This window comes from Salvia hispanica, chromosome 2, assembly GCF_023119035.1.
Source record: "Salvia hispanica cultivar TCC Black 2014 chromosome 2, UniMelb_Shisp_WGS_1.0, whole genome shotgun sequence".
NCBI classification, from domain to species: domain Eukaryota; kingdom Viridiplantae; phylum Streptophyta; class Magnoliopsida; order Lamiales; family Lamiaceae; genus Salvia; species Salvia hispanica.
The window spans coordinates 5575141-5600355 of NC_062966.1; the positions used below are offsets into that span (position 1 = coordinate 5575141).

Genomic DNA, 25215 nt, shown 5'->3' on the forward strand with positions numbered 1-25215 from the left:
TTTTGAGGTAATATAAATATTCTACTTTAGACTTAAATTGTTGAATAAAGTTATGTTTTTACCTACTGAGTATTGAATGTCAGTCAAGAGATGCTATATTTGAGCATGATAGGAGGTTTATCACTTGAGTATGTTGAGTGGTGTTATTGAAAGAAATGATTATGTAAACTTATATATGTTGAGATAAGTTGTGAACGTATTATGTTAGAAATTATTGAATATGAGTATGGGTAAGAACTAGATGGCATACCAGAAGGTAATGATATGTGAGCATGGCATGAGTGTAGAAGATATGATGTTATGTATGGTGTGATGGGAGGAAATACAATCTAATATGACCGAAACATTACCATGTGAGGTGCGGTGTGATTGGAGAAATTAAAATATGATATTCGGTGTGATGAAATTTGTCATGGACTACACTCTTATCAACTGTATGAGGTCATTTATGATTATGACTGATAGGATATGTATAATTATGATGATGTTGGTATGGATGAAAAGACTTATGATAGTTATTATCGACTGCGTAAATTGTATGGTATAGCTTCAAAATTTATGCCTTAATGGTGAGTTACTATTAAGTTAGTTGAAGCCCATTCCATATTCTTCTTTTTATCCTGCAGACTAGGTGATCGGGTTAACCCTTTTGCTGTACAGATGTTGAAGTCGGGTCACTAGCGAACGGTTGCGTGTGAGTAACTCCCTAGATATGTTAGCCATGGCATGTATAGGGGTAGAATGCAATTTAGGACAGTTTTACTTCTTTCTACACCTTTGCTAAGTACGTGTGTTTTTGTGTATAGTTGTGCGAACTGGGCCTATGTAAATATATATGCATATATTATAGTTTTTCTATTTGTTGAGAAAATAAAAAATAAAAATAAATGGGGTACTAAATTGTGACATCAATTCGGGGTGTTACAAAATTGGTATCAGAGCCCAGGTTTGGTTGATTCTAGGACTAGATAAGGTCTGATATGTTAGTTACATGCCACATAAGAGTTTGTTGTGTCTGAGCTAGTGACCTGATGCAGCTGGTATACATATAGGTGTATCATTCTGAAGTGGTGAATCTAAAACTCTAAATATGGCTGAGGATGAAGCTCAAAGTATGATACAAGGTTCTCCAGCTGGAGAACAGCCTATAAACAATGATGATGTCCCAATCCATGTTCAGAGATTTCAGGAGATTTCAGGAGAGGTGGGTACTCAGCACCGGCACATTTCTGAGGAAGAAACTTGAACCCAGGATCTGAATTCATACAGAGAGCACCGACCCCTTCGGTGGCTAGTTCGGGAGGGTTCGATAGCCCACCCATGTGTGAACATTGTGGGAAACATCATCCTGGAGTGTGCAGAAGGTTAGCAAGATTATGCTTTCGATGTGGCTCAAGCTATCACTATGCTAAAGATTGTCCGAGACAGACGAATGCTCCAACACCTACATATGCGAGATCTGAGTCAGTTAACTACCGAGGGCGTGGGTCAGGAAGAGGTTTTGGAGCTGGTAGGAGTCAGAGGGAAACGCCTGGTTCTACATCAAGAGTTGAGCTCGAGCACCAGGACGTTCCTATGCAATACGAGCCCAAGAGGAGCATGATGCGTCGGACGTGATATTGGGTACATTTACATACACACCACACACATGTATACATATTTCCATATCCCCTTTACCCCACTTTCACTCAACAAGATGCATGAGGGTTCAAGAATACCGATTAATCGGTTAGAAAGAAGAGGAATCGGGTAGAAACGAAGAAGATGAATATAAAAATACCTTATGAGAAAAACGAACGGTAGAAATTAAGTATTAGACTTGGTTCTTCAAAATTCATGGATAAAACTTCAATTCTTCTTCAAAAGATGACAAAATATTGGAGAATAGAAGAAGAAAAATTGGAGAGAGTGTTGAAGGGAGGGGCCCGAAAATTATGGGGGCTAGGGTTAGGGGTTCCTCTTATTTATAGTGCTCAATAAGATCTTTAGGTAAATAGAATAGAATATTTGGTAAGATTTTATTCTCCACAATTAAATAAATAAATATTGTGAAGTAGGGAAGAAGAATTAACAAAAATAGACTAAGGTATCAAGGCATGTAATTTTCGAAATATATGGCTCCCAATTAGCCAAGATTTTGCTTTGGTATATTTTACGGAGTAGAATAAAATATCATGGAGCAAAATAAAATAAAAATTCTCCCATTGGAGGAAGGGAAATAGGCATGTAGTAGCCTTTTAAATAAGGCATGGATTTTTAATATCAACTAAATTAAGATATGGCAAGATCTATTGAGGTATGGAAAGATTTGGTTATATATTTAAATTCTAGGTATGGAAGGAAATCAAGTAAGGAATCAATTAAACAAGCAAAATAATATTTTCTTCCCAACATAGGTGATTTTCGAAAATCACCTAGGAATATAAGGGGCTCGATTTTTCTCCATAAAAATAAGGAATAATTGGGGTTTGGATTTAATTTGGATAAATATCCCAAGAATTAAATTAAATCCGGAAAAATAGAATTCCTTCTCCAAAAGTCCAAGGGTTCGAAAATCTCAATATTTAGGTGGCTAGTATTTATGGAAATTTTCCCTAATATTCTCACTCACCCTTAAACAAATAATTCACCTCATAATTTAATAAATCACATGCCACATCACATAGTCAACAATTTTGACTTTTCAAACTTCCCGGTCAAAGAAACTCATGCAATAAATTCATTTATCAAATAATTCACATCTCCCACGTCATTAATAATAAATTCTAGGGCTCTAAAATTAGGGTTCGGAAATTCGGGATGTTACAATGCAAGAAGTGATAATGTTCGGCCAGTAAATCGAAGCTTATGCTCCATGACGACCAGTCTCACAAGCATAAAAGGACCAGCTCTAGATAGAAAGCCTGGCGGATCAACTTTTCAACCCTTTTTGCAACATACTTTCAAGAATGGACTAGCTTTCTTTAAATTAGTGGTGGAGGACATGAAGGACATGCTAGTTACTGCTGTCAAGAGACAGCCAACGTCTGAGAAGATTGATCCTTGCATGATTTACTTATTGATTTGGATCCTAATGGATAGATCCATCTATTATTTCCAAGATGTGCCCAATGTTGTTTGATCTTCAATTAAAACAAAAGATAAGGTGGATCTATCCACGAATATCAATATCATTTTTATCAGAGCATAGGTTGTCTTTGTTCGTAGCCTATTTTTATTGCTGGTTGGAATGATCAATTGTTGTTAGATTGGGATGAAATTTTGTATATGTTCTATGATATATGTGATACTTGACTGAAAAGAAAATAAGCTAAAAATACTTATGTTTTCCTGTTAATCTAATCTGTTTGAATTTCATTGCCTTGTTTTGTTATAAATTGGAGAAAATATGAAAATCATACACAAATTGGAAACCTGACATGTTTGGCTTATTTTTCCCCTAAAGTACACATGTTATTGAAGCACCCTGCAAAACTTCATCCAAATTGGGGTTGGGGAACCATATGACAAAAAATACCTAATAGTTACCCTATAATAATGAATTTTCGGCTCATCCATATGTTAGAGTTTGTATACTAGAAATTGTTAGGTTTGGTATACTGAAAAGCATGTTTCGAGCAAGTTTCGCTCGAATAGAATCTTGCTTGTATACGTAAAACTCTATAATCCACTTTTAACCCGATTCGGTATTATTCGAGCAGTTTCGCACGAATAGAATCAGTATATTATTACATTGTGTTTGCTTGTGCATTTATAAGATGTTTTATAAACATTTAAATGTATAAGAGGCAAACAAAGTCTAAGTCTTTTGCTTAGTAGACTGGTTGTGGGCGTCGTGCACTTTAAGGTAACACAGTCGGTTCTATGCAATGCTTTGCGAAAGAAAAAGAAGAATTTCACAAACCAAATAGGCTTAGACTACCTATCGTGAAAGGTTGCAATGTGAGTCTGGTTATTTCTTAGCCTTACTGAAATAAGATGACATTGGTGTGGTATAGCACTGAATGGATCTAACAGCAAGACGTGCCTTTATGCTATCTACTGAAAGACTAGGTCTTGATAAAATACTGTTTCTTAATCTACATACGTTAACATTGAGCATACGGTATTGATTATGCACTACTTTGACTTTTCAAATGGTGCGGATTTTTCGCAACCCAATAATCCCGATATATTGGGTAGTGGTGATTAATATCTAGCGGTGCTAGGATTGCTATTATGTTGAATTGTGCGTGAGGTGAGTCTCGTTTGATAATGTCCTCAAGAGGAGTTTGAACAAGGTTTTATTATTCGGGAAACTGGCCAGTTGGAGTTTTATTACTCTATGAATAATAAATAAGTGTTTCTTGCTAAGTCCACTCTTGGAATTAATAAAATGTTAATTAATTAAGTCCATAGCAGACATTAATTAATTAATGGACATTTATATCTTAAGCGCGGGAAATAAATAATAAACAAAGTGGAAACCTGAATTACTTGAAATTTTTTGGATAGGGAGTGCAATATTACTTCTGTAGTGGTTGCTCGTAATATTCCAATATAATCTTGTATTAAATTGTGGGTTCAATTTAATTAGTAAAAAGCTAATTGGGGGAGCCCATATCCAAAACCTTCCATAGATCCCTGACTGGGCCCAATATGAACTTAATATAAATAGGAGAATAAATGAGACATAAAGATTATTATTCTCATAATATAATTTTCGTTCCTTTTCTCTAAAGGAGGACGAAATTATTTATTTGATTTTCTCCTCCGTGAGAATTTCAGCTCCTCCTCCGTGAGAAATTTTTGTCTTCTTTATTCGAGTCCTAGTGTTTCGATAAGATCAGCCCACACTGATGTCGGAATACAGTTCGGGAACCAGTTAGAAGATCTGTGGTCTAGTATTGAAGATCATCGTGGAGAAGGCGCGAGCAATCGTCGATTCTTTGGAGAATCTAAATCGGTAACCCTAAACCGTAGAAATCATGTTTAGGATTTATATTTTCTAAGCATGAATTATTTGGGTTCTAGCATGAAATTATCTGTTTAACATGTGAGTTGATTAATCGCATAATCGGTCAAATAGATCCATGTCTAATTTATTTGTTTTGTACAAGTCTTCCGCTGTGCAAGGGGCTCCTAACCCAATTAATTGGTATCAGAGCCAATTTTTGGCTCTGATAATGTGGATTAATTTCATGTTATGTGAATTGCTTAAATGCATGAGTCGTGAATCATCAACGACGAGAGCACGAACGGTAAGGACGTGCAGCTGGCGCTTGCGCTGGAGCTGCACGTCGCCGAATGCGCAAGTCTCAACGTCGATAGGAAGATGCACGATCTGCCCAATTTGATCAAATTTGGGATAACTCTATGCGTATGTTGTTATGATGTGTATGTCTTGTTTTGTTCATCCTTCTTGCGTCTGCTGCGTGTGAACATGACATATAGTGATTTCATGGAATCAATTCATGCGCCTATATCTTATTTGATTTCTCTTGTCGGTGGAATTAATTACCTGAATTGAAATCTTGGTATCGCTGCATCCGAAACCTTTACAACAAGAGAAATTGCAGTCCGGTGGCCAAGGACGGCAGTCTGCCATGAGCAGCGCCGGTGGCTACGGAGACGCAGCAGCGCCGTCAGCTTGAGTGGGAGCCCGTCGGCAGATTCCCGGACTCGTGATGCAACGACAGCGCTGCAGCGTTTTTCAGTGGGAGTCCGACAGAGGCATGATCGGTGCAAGAGCAGCAACGACAACGACGCTGCGGTACCGAGCGGGGTGTCGGAGGCGACGCGGGAGCAGCAACGACGATGTAGCAGCAGCGTCTGTGACGATGCAGCAGCATCGACGTCGGACTGCAGCGGCGTTCCTCCGTGAGCAGCCCCAATAGTGGATGGAATTGGTTTTCTTCCTACGCGCGACGACGCTTTGCCTCGTTCCATGACTCCACTTTCCAAATTTGATTAGGATTTCCAAATCCTTGGATTCAATTTTGGAAATAATTCAAGATAAATATGGAAATAAGATTTGAATATATTTTTGTGGATTTTATATATTATGTGAGATTTAATTATGAATTAAATCATGGATTAATTAGATTCTTTCCTTATTTAAATGGATTTATATGGATTTAATTCCTAGATGAATCCTAGTTATATTTGGAAAATAATAATCTAAGTTTTTATCTATATCCTATAGAAATATGTGGATTTATTAATAGATGAATCTTAGTTGGATTTAGATAATGATCATATTATTTTATTCTTATCCTATGAATTTATATGAATTTATTCATAGATAAATTCTAGATGGATTTGGATAGTGATAATATAATACTTTATTCTTATCTTATAGATTTATATGGATTTGTTCCTAGATAAATCTTGGATACATTTGAATAATTATAATATAATATTATCGTATTCTATGGATTTATATGGATTTATTCCAAGATAAATCCTAGATGAATTAGGATAAACATTTATATTAATTTATTTTATCCTATGGATTTGAATAGATTTAATTCTATTTAGACAAATCTTAGATGGATTAAAATAAGTATTAATCCAAGTTATCCTTATCTTTTGGATTTATGTCCTAGATAGATTCGGATGTTAATGATATATAAGAAAATCCTTATTTAATTGGATTTAGATAAATTCATTTATCTAAGAAATCCTAAGTAATATTTGATATATTTTAGATGTCTATTCTAAATAGAATTAAGATTTGTATAAATCTTGGTTGATAGGATTTTATTTTTATCTTATGGATTATGATGGATTTATTTCTATCTAGTAATATCCTAGTACGATTTAAATAATGATAATCCTAAATCGACGTTATCTTGAATTGTAGGATTTGATTTTATCGAAATAAAATCTAGAATAATCCTTAATGAAATAAGATGACGTTGGTGTGGTATAACATTGAATTGGATCTAACAGCAAGACGAGTCTTTATGCTATCTACTGAAAGAAGAGGTCTTGATAATTTGTTTCTTAATCAATGTACGTTAGCATTGAGCATACGGTATTGATTGAGTACTACTTTGACTTGCCAATAGGTGCGGGTTTTTCATAACCCAAGAATCCTGGCATATTGGGTAGTGTAGATTAATATCTAGAGGTGCTAGGATTGCTATTATATTGAATCGTACGTGAGCTGAGTCTCGTTTGATAACGTTGACAAGAGGAGCTCGAAACGAGGACTTTATTATTCGTAACCTAGCTAGTTGGAGTTTGATTACTCTATGAATAATAAATAAGTGTTTCTTGCTGAGTCCACTATTGGAGTAAATATGTTAATTAATTAAGTTCATAGCAGACACTAATTAATTAATGAACGTTTTTATCTTAAGTGCGGGAAATAAATAATAATAAATATTGGAAACCCGAATTACTTGTAATCTCGAATTAGGATGGGGAGTGCAATATTACTTCTGTAGTGGTTGTTCGTAATATTCCAATATAAGCTTGTATTAAATTGTGGGTTCAATTTAATTAGAGAAAAGCTAATTGGGGGAGCCCATATCCAAAGTCTTCCATAGATCCCTGACTGGGCCCAATATGTGACTTAATATAAATAGGAGAATAAAGGAGACAGAATACACACAATTTTAGTGAATAAAAATTCATCCCCCTCTAGCAGTAGAAGAGGACGAAATTTTCGTCCTTCAGCTCCCTCCGTGAGCAGTTTTTCTGTCCTCCATTATTCGAGTCCTTGTACTTTGGTGAGATCATCCCACACTGATATCAACGTACTGTCCGGGAACCAGTCAGAAGATCTGTGGTCTAATAATCAAGATCTTCACGTGGAGAAGGCGCGGGCCATCTTCGATTCTTTGGAGAATCAGAAAGGTAAATTGCCTAACTCCGTATGAACATGTTTTAGGATTTCAATTATGCTAAACCATGTATGGATTCAAGTTGTGAGCATGATACATGTGATAATTGCGCGAATAGAATTTATCTAAATAATCTGCTAAATAGTTCAGGATTATTATGTAATCGATTTATGTATGCTTCTGCTGCCAACCCTTTGACCATATAGCTTGTGTGTGTTGCCTAAGACCTAGATCCTTGCTTCAGATGCTTGATTATCATTACTTGGTTGATTATACTTGGCAACCTAATTAATAATTAAATAAAAATCTCTCAAGGAGATGCTATCAAATGAGTTTTTTATATTCAACATTCAATAAAGCAGGTGATAAAAAACACAAGGGGTCTGTTTATACTAGCCCAAAACATAACATGAAAAGCAATAAGTTGGAAAAATAGTCTAAGATCTGAGTCTGTCAAAGCCAACGAGTCGTTGAGTGTGCATCCATCGAATCGTTGGAAAGTCTCTGTTTCCCGGCATTTTCTGCGATTTGCTGAGTGTGCATCCAACGACACGTCAAAAAGTCTCTAGTTCACTTGCAATTCTGGCAGGTCGCTGGGTTTGCACTGCATCGCACAGTCTCCACAAAACGGCCATATTTGTCCATTCGGACTCCGATGAAGACGTTCATGGTACTCATGCAGCTCTTTCGAAGATGAAGTCAATGGTGGCTTTAGAATATAATTTGGACATCATTTGGATTGCTATTTGAATCACACTCATTGTCATGCCTTCGCCCTCTTCTCGGACCCCAATCAACCCATAACCCCCTATAACATTGTATTATATGATGTTGAACACTCGAATTCACATCATTCCCTTCTTTTGAAGGATTTGTCCTCAAATCTAAGCCTTTCCCATCGCTCTCACTCTCGGACTTCCATCGAGTTATGTTGCCTTCTCGGCGTGTCTTCTCTCTCCATCTCTGACCCTAATTGATTCATGTCTCACATCGTAGAAGTGACTCATTATGCTTGACACTAGTGGTCATATCACTTGCTCTATTTCTTTAATCAGATTAAGTAAATGAACATGAACTAGATTGGTCATGGGTCCAAGAGTAAAAATTATAGCCTTGGATCTATTATAATTGGTCAAATTAATATTTCAAACTTTTATCATATGAGAGAACAGATGGATAATGGTGAATTTGATTTAAGGGAATGTGTCCTCTGTGGCGTTGATCCAGGTCAGGTAAACAACCAAATGCTTACATTTGTACCTAATAACAAGATTACAGCCATTGTGGTAAAAACCTCGATTAGTAGGGTCGAGATATACTAAAATCTACAACCTAAACGAATCTGTGATTTCGCAAATACCATAATCTATCTCTACGTTGAGAGCGGCTGATTAACATTCTCCAATTTAATCTTTTTTTTTACCGTCACGGAGATGGAAAAATCAAAGGATGATGATTGGATCCCAACGACACCTCAAACCAAATCAGCTTAAAATCGTCGCAAGAAAACACCAGCTTCAAATCGTCGCAAGAAAGCACCAGGAAAAGCGCCAAAGCAAAAGGAAAAAGGAGGACAAATAAGATTATTGAGACAGTTCTAGAAGAAAGTGAGAAGAGTTTTGAAGAGAAACTTGTAGAATGAGTAGTTTTAGGGGGTTTTGATGTAGAATTAGTTGTTGGAGCTCATGAGATTCTCGACGCAGAATGTGTAGTTGGATCTGAAATGCACGTCCCGGATAACAGTCCAGAACGTAGCAAGTGCTCGCAGCTGGAGGAAGACAGCATAGGCAGAGACAAGACTTTTGATATAGATAAATTAAACTGTGATGGAACAATCGAGGAAAAAGTCGTAGCTTGGGTGCCACCTACACCTCAGATTCGAGCAGAAGGTGGACGCTCTGTTGATGCACTATTTTTTAGCACTATAAATATCTGCAAGTATACAGAGTAGGAATAGTATAGCTAAAGGTCAGTACCGAGATAACGAACACGGGGAAGGCAAACACGGACTGTCTATCTTCTACTAAGACTCAATTACTATCTGGAAGAATGGAAGGTTTTGAAAAAATTTTGAAAACAATGGAAGGCAAATAACAACTAGATGCAAATAAATCACGAGATAAAATATAGAGATAAGGGAATTCTAGGGATGTGCGTTCACAGTTATGGTTATACAAATTCCAAACTAAAATACCCTAGCACAGTTATTACTTTGATAGGACGAGTCACCTAGCTTATGCTCATGCGATACAAACGTTGATTACAAGATTAGGGTTGTCAATCCTAACACGTAACTCCAAAAAGCTCCTAAGACCCTTGAAAAGTCCTCACTCTCAATTAACCGTGTCGTTTAAGAGAAGCTAACTGTAGTGTCTACTAAGTGAACCTAACTCGCTAGAACTCTCTCACAGTTATGAAGCAAGTTGTATTAAATCATACAAGATTGTGTCACTCAATCATGCAGCATCCGAATTACTATGGAAGAAACAAAGTAAAAAAAAACGGACATTGAATAGAAAACTGGAATTGTATAACCAAAGTCGTTACTAACACATCCCTAGAATCCTATGAGTTTAGTTACACATAATGGAATAAGCTAAACACATAGATTGAAGGGAAGACAATTTGAACATAAAACTAAAGCAAATAAAACCCGTAGGTTGAATCCTTGTCGTTCTTGATGTTCTTGAAATTCTTCTTCAACTCCTTGCACAATTGAAGTAATCTAGCTTTTGATCTCTGTTAATTATTTTGCAAAAAGAAGCTCTAGAATTAGGGTTGGAGGAGTTTTGGAAACTTCCCTTTTGGGGGCTATGGAAGGGTTGAATTCTATGAATGAGGTTATGGGGTATATATAGGCTTGAGAAGGATTTAAATTTGGTAATAAGTTTCCTCCAAGCATTAGGAAAGATGTAATTTTTGTTCCCCATAATAGAAGGAAAAGATTTGGCTTCACAAGGTAATATCTTCTTTCCTTCTTTAAATTTCCGCCTAGACTGCAGCTGCCAGCTTTGCGCGACATTGGTAGAACGGCCATAACTCTCTCCACAGAATTCCGATTGAGGTTATTCTTGTACCATATTAAAGCTCTATTCAGGAAGAAGGTAATGGTGTGTATAAATCCCTGATTAGACTTCGGGATCGCAGGAAAATTGAGTTTGAATACAGCTGTCATGCGCTGCGTTTCTGTGGCGGGCCGCCGCACCTTGGCCGGCGGTCGCCGCGCGTTGTCCAGAAGCTTCTGACTCCTTTTGGCGGTCGCCACGCACTTCCCGGCGGTCGCCGGGCGTATCTTTGTCTCCGCTAAGCGCCGGCGGTCGCCGGACACCACTTGAAGCTCTCCAGATTTCCTACTTCGCGTTTTAACTCCCTTTTTAGGCTCAAATATGCACATTTCTCACAAAACATGTCAAAATACCAAAATAGATTAAATATGCTAATAATGGACATGTAATGCAACTTTGACATTAAAAACAGACCAAATAAGGGTCTTAAAACAGTGCAAAATCCGAGCGTATCATCTGTGTAGAATGCAGCAAAATGTGGGCAATCAGAGAGTTTAATAGATATTCTCAAGAGGACATGCACACGTGTAGATTAGAAGAAGAAGCAGAGGAAGAAAATTATTAGGCACAAGCCGTAAATGGTTGGTCCAAGGAAGCTAGTCAAGCCCACCACTCCCAAACCTCCGGCCCCAAAGCCCACCAGAAAAGTGAAGAGAAGTTGGATTTCAACAAACAACGTAGCATCATGAACAAAGAGGAGAAGGAGTTGAAGCGTCAATATTTGGCAGATAATTCGCTAAATATATGCAAGAAGAAGAGAACGATGATGGGACGAAGAGTGTCGCATGCAGTACTAAACAACGTGATCGGATGGAGCTGTGAGTTGTCGCTGACTGCTTCAAAACATACTATGGATGACACGATCCCTTGCAACGGGACGAGCACAAGTGGTAACACTGAAAACTAACAAGAGAATTTCTTGTTAATGCAAGATGAGGCGGTTAGAGACGCTCTAGTGGATTTTACGATGGCAAGGATGCATGCCCGGCGCATCGAGGATGACACTTGCAAACAACTCATGGTGCATGATCCTAACCGTAGTGGTGCACTTGTCGTTTCCAAGTATCGGAAGCCAGTAATAGATTTTGATAAGGAGACCACGGTCGCGTGGGAGCTATTGACTAGAGACGACTGGAACGAAGATGCTGACGCAGAAGCACTTGGACAAGATGCGGATAATATGAAGCGGGGTTATTTCTTGATAGATTGAATGTGTTTTAAGAACGTATGCATGTGGTTCAAGGAAATAGGAAATTTTCACCATGGAAAGGATCAATTGTTGACTCTATTGTTGGTGTTTTTCTAACTCAAAATGTTAGTGATCATCTCTCAAGTTCTGTTTTCATGGCTCTTGTAGCAAAATATCCACCCATGTCCTTGGATGAACAAAACGAACAGATTCATCTTTCCGACAATCAAGTAATGGTTGTCGAACCCTCATCAAACACAACAGAGGGTTCCAGCCTTGTCTCTAGTGTCGACCCTCAGGTTGATCCTGGAGCTAAAAAGATGATCAACTAGGATGACTGATACGCTCGGATTTTGCACTGTTTAAAGGCCATTATTTGGTCCACTTTTTATGTCAAAGTCACTCTACACGGCCATTATTTACATATTTTGTCTATTTTGGTATTTTGACGTGTTTTGTGAGAAATGTGCCGGCCCCCAATGATTATGATTTTGATGAGGGGGGGTGCTGGAATGAGCACAAGCATCCCCGGGTCGAGTCTTCCTAAATTCGCACCCTTTTTTGCGATATCTCCACCGAGCTATGACCCAATTGATGTTTGCTAGGGTCACGGGGGTGTTTCCCAAACGGATTTAATGTGATTTGGTGCCTCCTAAACAAGAAGGGATTCGACTATGGAACCCTCTTTACTATCTATGTGGATCGAATCACGAAGGGAAAAGGGCCATATGTTGTGGTGGTTAGATTACGGAAACCCCGAACATTTGGGGGTTCCCGGAGTTTGACAAGATGGGGGGGAGCGCTTCATCACTTAGGGGTGTTTTTGGGTGGGGCTTTTGAGGCCGATTTTTGGGGGCAAGGATATTTCGTAAAAGTGGCGGGGATCATTTCCCCCTTCCCCTTTCCCGCAATTGACTAAGGCAACGTTTGGGGCAAACGAAATTTGGGAAGCTCGACCCCCCGGCGCCCCGGGAGACCCGGGGCCCCCCCGTCAATGGGGAGTTTAGGAAGAGGAATATCCCGGGCCCCTCCCCCTTTTTGGGGCGGGGCTCCGCCCAGGTATTGACCATAACCAGGAAAGACTCGCACCCCCAAGAGATGGGGCCCCGCCTCCACCACCCCAACCCGGAAGAGGAAGAAGAGGAGGAACAAATAGAGGGACATCGCCCCGGGCCGGCAAACCCCGACGTGGGAAAGGGCCAACCCATGAGGAGTTTCAAGAAACACCCCCCCCAACGGAGATATCCACTCCTTTTGCAAAACATGTCCAACACTTGGGACACTCGGGGGGAAAAAGGGAAAGGGCCAAACCCCCGGATGGACGGGTCGGGGATTTCCCGGCGGGAAAAACAATTTTGGGAGCACAACGGGTAAAAACGGCATCACCGCAACAAATTGAAAAGCTTCAAAGGATGGCCGGGCCGAGGCCCCCAATGAGGGCGTATGCCCTTTTTCGCCCCCTAAACCTGTTAACATTTTGATTTGATGGTTTTGGTGAAAAGGTGCATAATTAGTGAATTGCTTGTTCGCCTTGAATCATGCTTATACCTTGTGCGGATTTGAGCCTATTATTTCATTCTTGTGTGATTTATCTGCATTCATGTATTTGTTTCTAGAACTTGCTCCTAGTCTTGCCTAAGTTTACATAGTGTTTAAGTTGATTTAGGAGGATGATTGGCCATCTTTTCTAGCCTACTTTTATCCAAAATTTTGACCCTCTCAAAAATTCAAAATTTTTTCCCTTTGGAGCCAAGTTTGAGCCTTTAAGCCTTTTCTTTGGAAGCCAAAATAATGGGGACAATTCCTTGGGTTAGTTAGTTTTTGCTATCTTATTTGTAAAGGAATTGGAGAGATAAGGGGAAAGTATAAAAGTAGTGTGCTTAATGTAAAGAAAGTACAAGTTGTGAAATTGAGAAAGAATGCAAACATGTGCTTGGTCTTAGAAAAAAAAAAAGGATGTGTAAGAAAGAAAAAAAAGAAAAAGAAAAAAAAATGTGAAAGGTTGAAAAAAATATAGAAAGAAAATCAAAGGATTGGAAAGTGAGTTGAAGGAGATAAATGAAGTGTTAAAAGTGCCTTGGGTTTAGAAAAGTGGAGTTATCTTTACTCTACTTGGGATATTTTTATTTCTAGTCACTTTTTAGCCAAATATTCCTCACCTACCAAAGAGCCTACATTATAACCAAAGACAAAGACCTTTCGGACTTTTGAAGCTTAATCACATTTAGTAGAGGAGGGAGTAGACTTTGAGCAAGCCTATGGTAAACTTTGCATGATGTATGATTTGAGTGCTTATGTACACATTACCCTTATACACTTTGAGAGTGAGAGAACACTTCCCATCTTTGGAAGTTTGCCACATGTGAGGGCTTGAATTCAAGGTGTTCCACGAGTTAGTAATGAAAGTGCACTAATAAGCCTTACTTGATTTCAAACGTTTAAGTTATGAAGTTTCTATTTTGTATGTCTCTTTGGTTTGAATTTGCTTCGTTCTGCCTAGGAAAGTTAGATTTAGTTATCGCTTTTAATTTCTAAGTGTTCGCATGAGTTTTCATTCGAGTAGGCTAGATCTGAAGTTGTTGATCGAAATTTGTAGTTATGTTTCAGTTTAAGTTTTCGTGCATGAGTTTCCTGTTCTGCGCTGTTACCTTGCATGTTAGTCAGTAGAAGTAATCTGCAGTTTCAGCTGTTCATCTTAAGTTGAGCATTTTAATTAATGAATCTGAGTTTAGTTACGAAGTTTGTGTTCATATTGTTTTCTGTTAATACTTGTTGAAGAAGAAAACATTACAATCTACTTTTGTTTGGTCCACTTTTACTTTAAGGATACTTTTTGCCTTTGTCTTTAACTTTTCAGTACTACCATCCAAACCTGTTAGAAAGCCACCCAGCCACCAGATATGCCCTGTTGTCTAAGTTTCCTCATTTAGTAACTGTCTACTTTTCACATGCCTCTGAGATACCTTGTCCCCTATTTCCTCGAACACAACCACATGTCTGTCATTTTCACGCCTACTAGTCAGTAGAGTACCACCTTTATTTCCCGTCTAGGTAGAATCTCAACCCCAACGCATGGTAGCTAACCAAACCACCCAGGAATATCACCACAGTTATCCGAATGTGTCCATCCTCGTGGGATTCGACCCTTACCTCCACTATACTAACCAGTAGAAGTGGGTTGAGGAAATTTATTTGATACCATGTTCCTGTTGGCGTGCCAACGGCTCAGCTAGGTTGGAAATCTTATCCTAATCAGTTGGATACTCACTTGCATTTAACACACCCGATCGAAAACCTGCACCTTCAGTGCAACGGTTGGAGTCTTCAAAGTTATGGCTGAGTGCGTGGGTTCGATTCCCATCGCCCATATTTTGCTTGCCATCTGTGTTGTTTCTTTGTTACTCTCTTACATAGTTACAATACTCTATGTTTTAATTATTACTCTTAACTCTTTGACCTTATGTTTTAGTTATTACTCTTTGTTTAATATCATTAGATTTAAATCAATTCTCATATTTTAATCACTTGATTTTTGTTTTCTGCACACTTCTTTTATAGTAGTATAGTATACTTTTTTTTCTTACACTCATTTGTAGCTCTCTTATGGCTTTGTTTTCTTTAATTTTTACTTCATGCTAAAGAATATATATTTTAAAATCTAACTTTTCCTCAATGCTCATTTATGATCATACATAAAATATGAAACATACATTTGACGTAAAACATGAGAAATAAATTATATAGAAAATGGTAAGGATGCATTATGTCTTCTTTTTTTTTAAGTAATTGAAGTTTTTGCCTAAAATAAGTTAAAAGATGATTTTTAATTAAAAAATACATTCTGCAAAATTTAAAATAAATTTTTCATCAATCTATTTATTATATATGATGAACTTTCTTAAGAAAAAAATTAAAAACAAAGATTTTGTTCAACATCAAAATAAGGAGAAGAAAATTGATCTTTCGGATTTTGAAGTTCTATATTGTTGTGATAATTTATCGCACCCCCAATTCAAAAATCCTGGATACGCCACTGCTATTTAGGAATGGTGTATTCAGGTTGAAAAAAAATTGGATTATAAATTCTTAATTTTAACCTTAATTTTTCGGGTTTGAACTAATCCAAGAGTTTGGGACATCAACATAATGAATACAACTTTCAAATAATGACTCAAATATAAGTTTGTCACTTATTTTCATTAACGCATGTTCCACAAAGTTTGTTATATTTTACTTTTATCATTTGTGGCAGCGGATCTTATATTTCACTAACTCATTCCTACTCAAAATAAAACTAACAGTAGTATATAAAAGTAGTACTTACATTTCATTAATTTTTTCAACCCACTTTCCATTACATTTCTTAAAATTCATGCCGAGTCAAGGTGACAAATTTTATTGAATGGGAGAATAATATTTTACTAACCTTTAAAATTTAGAAAAAGTAATAATATAATGTGAATTAACTCATTTCAGTCCTATTCTACGGGGACTCGGGTTAATTTCGGGGATTCCTATCAAATTACAAGCGATTCGGATTTGTGTCACTAGGATTGTGATTTTTTTGGACTTTAGATTTTTAACTTCGTGTATATAAAATTATTGTACTACTCCCTCCGTCCGCCATTAGGAGTCTCATTCCTTAGCGGCACGAGTTTTAAGAAATGTTAAGAAAAGTGGGTGCAAAAAAGTTAGTGGAATAGGGGTCCTCCTTGTATATAATATTGGTTTTAAATGAAATGTGAGTGGAATGAGTTAGGTGAAGGTAGGACCCTATTACCATTTATGGTAAAAGTAAACCGGGACTCTTATTCACGGACGGACTAAAATGAAAAAACGGAACTCCTATTCGCGGACGGAGGGAGTACTATTTAGAACAATCTATGAATTTCAACTCACATTCCTATTTATTTTTGCAAACTAGATTTCTAAAGTGGTAGATTGACCTTGATGCAAATCATCTGCTAAATAGTCTCTACATAATATACAAATATAAGCATTACATATCTCCATAATTTTAGTATTGTTTCAGTTAAATGAAAAATTCAAGCAGTTGGAATTTATCTGAAAGCCGGAATATTCGGTGGGCCATTAGGTTAATGACATTCAGCAATGGTATGATATTTGACAGGCACGCCTTGGGATTTTTTTCAACTTTATAACAAATGTAAATACTCTAAAATGACAATTCAAGAAAGCTCGAAACCTTTAACTGAGCCATAAAGTTGACACCAAATAACCGTGAATTATTTCTCAATTTTCCAGAAATGTGCAGGAATATTCATCATATCACTATGTACTTTGCACGTTACTCTTTCGATTTGTTTTGTCCATTACACATCAATTTCAAACTGTCCAATTTATCGATTAGAAAAATAAAACAAAATAATGGGTTTTAGAGGGTTGCATTTACGTCAACCGTTTAATAGGAGCACAATGTATGTGCCAAATCATACTTAAGACTTAAGAGATAGATAAATCATAGTATTAGAAAAACCTAATGCGACATATCTGTCTTGTGGTTTTACTACTTTGATTTATTTTGATCCTTCTAGTTCAAACGCGTTTTGTTGAAGACGTAAGATAATAGTCGGAAATAAGAAATAAAAATAATATATTCATTAATGTTGACTAGTCATTCCTTAGTTTTGGTGTTTGTAGTCAGGTCTCCCCTTTCTAAGAAGCACCACTTCAACATATACGCACCTCGATTGGCATTGCGATCTACATATATAAGTGACATGACATCACTACTAATGCTATCTATATATTATTTTAATCCACTCAATAAGCATGAATTGTGGATTTTTATTTTTTTCAAACTAATATTATACTACTTCCTCCTTCCTAACTTCCTAACTAAAATGATCCACTTTACTTTGAGTTTGCCTCGCCAAGATTATAAGATTTTATCTCCAGTAAATACACACCATCATTTTTTTCTCTATACAATTAAATATTCAATTTTCTTTCTCACTCATTTAATACTTACACTTACTCATTTAATACTTACATTCATTTTTTCTCTCTCCAATTAACCACATTAACTAAACAATTCCTAAGATTTCGTGCCGACTAACAATTATGTCATCTTAGCCGAGACGAGTTGTCTTGCATTCAATTTCGTTGATAATTAATTAAATATTAAAATTCACAAAATGTTATTTTTAATTCCTCATTTTCGAACTATATTTCATGAAATTGGCTAATTGCAGTTTCCTCTTTGAGGTAATGATATGTGAAAATGACGTATGAATTATGGCTTCTATTCAACGCATCACTATATCCAACATACTCTCTTCATCCTAAAAGAATATGTATTTTAAATTTAACATAAATTTTAATACAAAATTGATAAAATAAGAGGGGAATAAAAAGAAAAAAAATAATTAAAGTATTATTAGTGGAGAATGGATCTCATCTTATTATAAAAAAAGTTTCTAAAACTAGAATGTGCATATTGTCGTGAGATAAATTTTAAAAAAATTACATATTCTTGTGGGATGAGAGTATTTTTCTTCCTTTTTATGTTGTAGAAATTAACCTTGGCGTCAACATGGATTATACTATTACTTATTATCGAATTATATTTCATCCCTTTATTTATTTATTTAATTTTTTTTTGGGTACAGTTTCACAAGTATTATCCGAATTTGATTGATTCAATTATGTGCAGACATTGAAAAGTCAAGGAGTACTATTATTTTGAAATTAATTTTGTTTATCCTTTTGGGTGCGTGAAAAGTGCGATTATGGTGCAGCAAACATCATGTGACTACGTTTAAATTAATTAATGTTCAGCGTTAATTAGGCATCATGCTCAATAATATAAGTACTATTATTTCTAAGTCAAATTTCTTCTTTTTTTTTTTCAGGTTAGTGCAATACGAATATATTCGGATGTAAAGAAATAAAGATATATTAAATTGGCAAATTGTAACTATCATTAAATCAAAATAAAATATCATTGCTGAAGAAAATTCCATTAAGTGAATACTAGTTATAAAAATAATAATGTTAGAAATATGAATATAGTAGATTCGGCCACAAATGCTTCTAGAAAATTTGTAGGGTGAAAATGATAATAGACCGGTCAAAGTGGGCAACGGTTGACGCCTAGACTTTTCAAGTTTGAAAATAACTAAATAAGTATCCACGCAGGGATTGACTATGACACAAAAAGAATTCATTATTAAAATTGTAGCCACTTAATTAAATAAATTTAAATTTATATATACCCGAGAACATGAAGATGCCACCTGGATATTACAGATGTATAGAGTATAATAGTAATTAATAACAATATCTATCGAACCTGCTGGGATAAAATAATATTGTAATATATAATTATTTACGAAACTAATGGGACTTTTTTTTCATGGAAAACAGAAACAAATCTTTTTTCAATTGTTGAAAATACAATATCCAACACGCTATACAATAATCTATAGATCGCTATGTAGCGTTTATAATATTACTAGATATGTGGTGTCACGGTATCACTTTAAGAGGTGTTGTCATTTTAACACAAATCTATCTTCATATTATAAAGTAAATTAGTAATGTATGATTTTATGTGAGTGATGTTAATTACTCCATATGTTGCATATCATTATTTTGTGCAATAAAATAAGTTGTTACTTTCCTTCCGCAATTAGAGTTCGGATCGTCATTTCAGTGTATTTATATTTAAAAATTCCAATTCTTGCTATAAATAGTAAATAAATTATATATTCTACTAACTTATTTTTATCTTTTATTATAAAATCAACATATAAAAATATAAGGTACATGTACATATTACTACCATTTTTTCCCTACACTTTTCTTTATAAACTTTTTAAATTAATATTGTAAATTCCTTTTAGCTTGTGTAGGCATGTTAAACAATGTTACAATAAGAAAATACTATTCCATATACTACTCCACATGACTTGCAACATTTGAGGCCTTCATTTCATGACTTGCGACATTTGGAGTCTTCACAAAATTTAAAATTTAAAGAGTACATTTGATCCGTTAAATGTTAATTGAGATATTTTTCTATTTTAGAAAAATATAACTGAATCATTTTTATTTTTGGCAAAAAATTTCATTATCTTTTACTTTATTTTCTGTTCATCTCACTTACTTTATATTCTTCATTTACTTAACACATTATTCTTAATCTTTATATATAAAAAATGTGTTTCAATTAACAAGAAATGCAGGAGAGTAATAAAATTTGACACATAATATCCATTTTTCATAGTATATGAACTCGTCACATGCACTTTACAAATCGAAAACTAGAAAGAAATTAGAAGTAAAGAAATCAGGAATTTGAAGCTATGCAATAAATATGATATCAAATGATTTTATAAATAAATTTGAACATTAATTGTACAATTATGTAATAATCTCTCCGTCCCACTCAAAAATGTCCATATTCTTGAGTGACACGAGATTTTAGAAAGAGTTTTTAAGTCGAGTAAGTATACAAAAAAATTGAATATTTTAATCGAAAAAAAGAAGATAGAGATTTATTTTCAAATATAGAACATAGATATTGAGACAAACTAAATGAACATCCCAATTCTCAAATAAGACGGAAAGAGTATCAATTAACCGATCTTGGCCCTTCAAATTTTAAGAAACAAGTTTTTGGTGATAAGTTAATGTGAATATTGTAATGTTTCTATGCTTCTTTAACAATTTCCCCTTTTTGAAGTTGATAATTTGTGGAAATAATACATTTCTATAAAATCTTAATCGCATTGCTGGAAAGGAAAAGCAAAATTCCAGTGATGATGCATTAGTTGACAGGTTGTTAACCACGCAAGGATTAGCTGCTTTTGAAGTAAAATCATCTTCCTCTTTAACTAATTGGCAAGTGTAATTAATGTATGCTTAGCTGCCTAATCTATTTCCACCCCCAAAATTTCAAAAATAAAATAATTTGGTGTAAAGAAGAAATTGAATTTGAACATATATCTATTTCAAAATTGAATAGTATTTGGCCCACATTGTGCAGCTTCCTTCCCCCTCCCTTCACAACTGACTCTCCGTGTTCTACTCGCGTTTATAGCAGACAATTCGAAACCAAGTTAACTTGTTTAATTCAAAGAGAGAGAACTACGAGGAGAGAGAGAGAGAGAGAGGGATCAATTTTCTTTTTCTTTTTCTGCAGAGAGAGAGGGGGAAAAGAGCATCCTTTTGGTTTCAATCAATCATTTCCTTTTGTCACTGTAATTGCTGCAATCGGCCACTACCTTTGGAAACAGTCGATTTGAAAACTTGGGTTTTTGAATTGGGTGTATTTTAGATCTTGTTGTCTGGACAAGTTTAATTCTTGATTGAATTTTGGTGGGGAAAAGTGATTCTTGTTAAGGATGCTTGTGGTGTAATATGGCACTCGTGTTTCTCACAGAATCAGAGAAGATGTCGTTTTACATTGGTCGCGAGGCTTCAAAGGTTCGCCTCCCTCTCTCTCGTTTGCTCATACTTGCTTTTCAAGCAAATTCTTATTAGGCTTCTTGTTGCTGCTTGTATTGATTTTGCTCTTGTTTTTTTGAAGTTATGGAAGAGATTTGGTGCGGAGATTGCAACAGAGCTCAACCTCCTTGCTGAAAATTGGAAATACATTTTAGGCGGCATCGTTTGTCAGGTTAATGCTTCACTGATTTCTTATTATGTTGTTTGGAAAAATGGGTGCAAATAAATTTTGTTGATTCCGTCCCTCATCATGAGTCTTTACATATAAAAATGGCAGTTCGATTAGGCTGATTGATGACTAAAGGAAAATGAAACTCCATGCTTTTTAGAAGTTGTTTCAAAGGTCAATTTTGATAAAAAATAAAATAAAAAAATTATCCTTGTAAGAAGCTTTTACTCCCTCTTCTTTGTCTCAGTATTAGTTATACATATGCTTTTGTAGATCTCTGATATGCTGCTCAAAGAGGTTGAATGCTAGTATTTGGCAATCTTTGGTTTGTAGCTACAATGGAAAGATCATGACCCTTTGAATGATATAGTTCATAGTTGCATCTTGATTTATTTATATATATTTGGAAAGTCTATCTACGTTGTAGTTTATGTAGTAGTATTAACAATGTCGTTGCTTCGTTGCTTCATTAACTGATGTTACAAGACAGTGGGACTTATATATTTTACCTGTGATGTTCACTGTTATACAGTACATCCACGGGGTAGCAGCACGAGGGGTTCATTATTTTCATCGGCCGGGACCAACACTTCAGGATGTTGGCTTCTTTCTTCTTCCGGTAATAATGAATTGTTCATTTACTTTGTTATCAAATGTTAATAACTTAATAGTGATATGCCTTGTTATGCTATAGAGACTCTTGCTTATGGTCTAATCTTTTCTGAACTGTAGGAACTTGGTCAAGAAAGAGCTTACATTAGCGAAACAGTGTTCTCCTTCATTTTTCTTTCTTTTGTCTTGGTGAGTTTTCTTCTGTTCAATTGTTCGTTTATAAGATGGCAACTAGGTTTTAACTTTAAAATGCTTTTTATGCTACATGCAGTGGACTTTCCATCCTTTCATATTGAAGACCAAGAAGATATACACAGTCCTGATATGGTGCAGGGTCCTTGCATTTTTAGTCGTAAGTGCAATCTAGCAAGTCTTTTTAGCACTACTAGTAGTCGTATACTATAAAGTTGTGGGCTTTAAGCTGAGAGAGAGGTATGTGGTTGTTTTCTCTTTCGTTCAGGGTGGGGGGGTTGAATGATCCTGGCTACTCATTGACAGCATTTGCCTTATTTTAAGTTCATTGAAAAATCTAACAAGTATGTATTGTTAAATATAATTCACATCCACATTTGCAGGCATGTCAGTTTCTTCGGATCATAACTTTCTACTCCACTCAACTGCCTGGTCCAAATTATCATTGTCGAGAGGTAATTAAAAAAAAACCTTGGTTCTCGTTTACGTTGACGTGGTTCATAAATGGAGAAAATTGCTTTCTTGATTTCTCATTTTCTACATAAGGGGGTTATATAAGTCATGTTGGGTTTGTTCTTTTTGTGTTGAATCATGTAGGGTTCGAAGCTAGCAACGTTGCCTCCCCCAAACAATGTTTTAGAAGCTCTATTAATAGGTAACAATCCCCCCTTTTTGCCCTACATCCTGTGTCATGTCTAGAATTCTATGCTTATTTTTTTCGTTTATTTGGTTATGCAGTCCCTCGTGGGGTTCTTTATGGCTGTGGTGATTTAATATTTTCATCTCACATGATATTCTCCCTGGTCTTTGTTCGGACATACCATAAGTATGGTACTCGAAGGTAATATCTTGCTTCTTTTCAAATATGTAGAAGTTAGTTTTCTATTCTGAAGGTTAAAGAAGAAGCTCACTATCATCTATTCTGGCAGTTTTGTTAAGCAGTTAGCATGGTTAACCGTCGTAATTCAAAGTTTGTTGATTGTGGCATCTCGTAAGCACTACACAGTTGATGTCGTCGTGGCGTGGTACACTGTAAATTTGGTTGTGTTCTTTCTCGACAAGAAGTTGCCAGGTCAGCATTAGTCTCACTTGATCTTTCTATTTTCTTCCTTCAATTGTTCATATGTTTTGAGGCCGACTCGGATGTTATACCTACAGAACTACCCGACCGTTCGAGTGCATCTGCAGCATTGTTTCTCCCACTGACCAAGGATAACAAGACCAAGGAAGAGAATCAGAAACTCTTGAATGGGAATTCTGGGGATGCTGCCGACTGGGTATGACTTAGCTTCTCATCTCCCTCCCTCGATATTTAGTGGTTTCCTTCCCCTAGTCAGCTAAAAAAGTAGTCTTATTTGCAGAGACCAAGAACCCAGATCAATGGCAAGATCATGGAAGAAGGCAACGTCGTGCATGTTGAAGCAGTCATCAGCGGCGTCTAGTTGGTGAACAACTGCACAAGCGCCCGGTAATACGCCACTTGTAATCTTAGATTGTCGAATCGGTGTAGCGTTTAGCAACAAGTCCTCAACAATGGGATGATGTATCATGAATTAATTTTTTTGTTTTTTTTGTTCTAATTGCATCAATTAATCATTCTTGATCAGCAGTTCTCTCTTTTACTCTCCAAAAGATATATGTTTGCTTACTCTTTAGGGTACATTGTACAACGCATTATAGAGTGTTGTTGCAGTGGAATTCTTTATCTCTGCCGTAGCTGAATCATACTTTATTCAGACATCATATATGTGATGGTAGCGTGCTTGTCATGAAACCGTCACCTCTGCTTTGCACATGCTTGACAGAGAACAAGAAGCTGCTCTTATACCCCCACTTGCTTCATAAGACCATCTAACATTTTTCTCTCTCTTAATTACATTCATTTGTCCCTTCAAATATGAACCATTTTCATTTCAATACCTCTCTTAAAATTATTCACCTTTTATTTTAGACTTTTTTTTCTAATAAGGTGATATTATGCATCACTAATAATATTTCAATTATTTTTGTTTCTTTTATTTTACTAAATAAGTATGCGTTAAAACAGAGCCTATTCAGACCATCACCTCAATCTAACATATATTGTACTCCCATAAAAAATGTCACACTTGTGAGACAACATATGATTTTAAGAGGTTTTGTTTGTATGTTAAGTAGAGAGATAAAATATAATATTATATTAATAACAGAATATATTTCACAAATGAAAATGACATCTTTAATGAGACAGACTAAAAAAGAAAGTAGACATCTTTTATGAGACGGAGGGAGTACAATATTAATTTTATATATTAACAAAATAAAAAAGACAAATTATATTATGCTCCCTCCGTCCTGGTCTAAGCGAGACGTTTTTATTTTGGCACAACAATTTAGATAGTGGTGTTTAATGAATTAAATTATTAATAGTAAAGTAAGAGACGAAATAAAATAAGAAAGAGAAAAAGAGAATAAAGTAAAAGACATTATAAAGTAAGAAAGAGAAAAATAGAATACAGTAAGAGAGATAAGATGATAAAATAGATTAGAAACGAGAAGACTCCTACATTTTTCACTCTCTTACTCTACTCTCTCTACTCTAACTATAATTTTTCAAAATCGAGTACAAAAAAGAAGTGACTCAACTAACGTGAGATAGATGAATACTATCTTCGTCCAAAATAATTGATGGAGGATACATAC

General features: G+C 35.8%; 1 protein-coding gene across 1 annotated transcript; it reads left to right on the top strand.

Moving 5' to 3' along the window:
* Positions 1-21099: 21099 nt before the first annotated feature.
* LOC125208424 (phosphatidylinositol:ceramide inositolphosphotransferase 2-like) lies at positions 21100-24142 on the top strand. The gene is made up of 11 exons (XM_048108031.1): positions 21100-21539; positions 21643-21732; positions 22262-22348; positions 22462-22530; positions 22613-22693; positions 22917-22988; positions 23131-23188; positions 23272-23374; positions 23463-23605; positions 23692-23810; positions 23895-24142. Exons 1-11 carry the CDS (start codon positions 21474-21476, stop codon positions 23973-23975), a joined length of 969 nt encoding a protein of 322 aa, XP_047963988.1. The 5' UTR covers positions 21100-21473; the 3' UTR covers positions 23976-24142.
* The last annotated feature ends 1073 nt before the right edge of the window (positions 24143-25215 follow it).

Excerpts from the sequence above, each read along its gene's own strand:
- LOC125208424 (XM_048108031.1), top strand. The coding sequence starts at position 21,474 with ATGGCACTCGTGTTTCTCACAGAATCAGAGAAGATGTCGTTTTACATT. Across the intron at positions 22,349-22,461 it reads TTGGCTTCTTTCTTCTTCCG|GAACTTGGTCAAGAAAGAGC; the intron begins GTAATAATGAAT and ends TCTGAACTGTAG. Across the intron at positions 22,694-22,916 it reads GGGTCCTTGCATTTTTAGTC|GCATGTCAGTTTCTTCGGAT; the intron begins GTAAGTGCAATC and ends CCACATTTGCAG.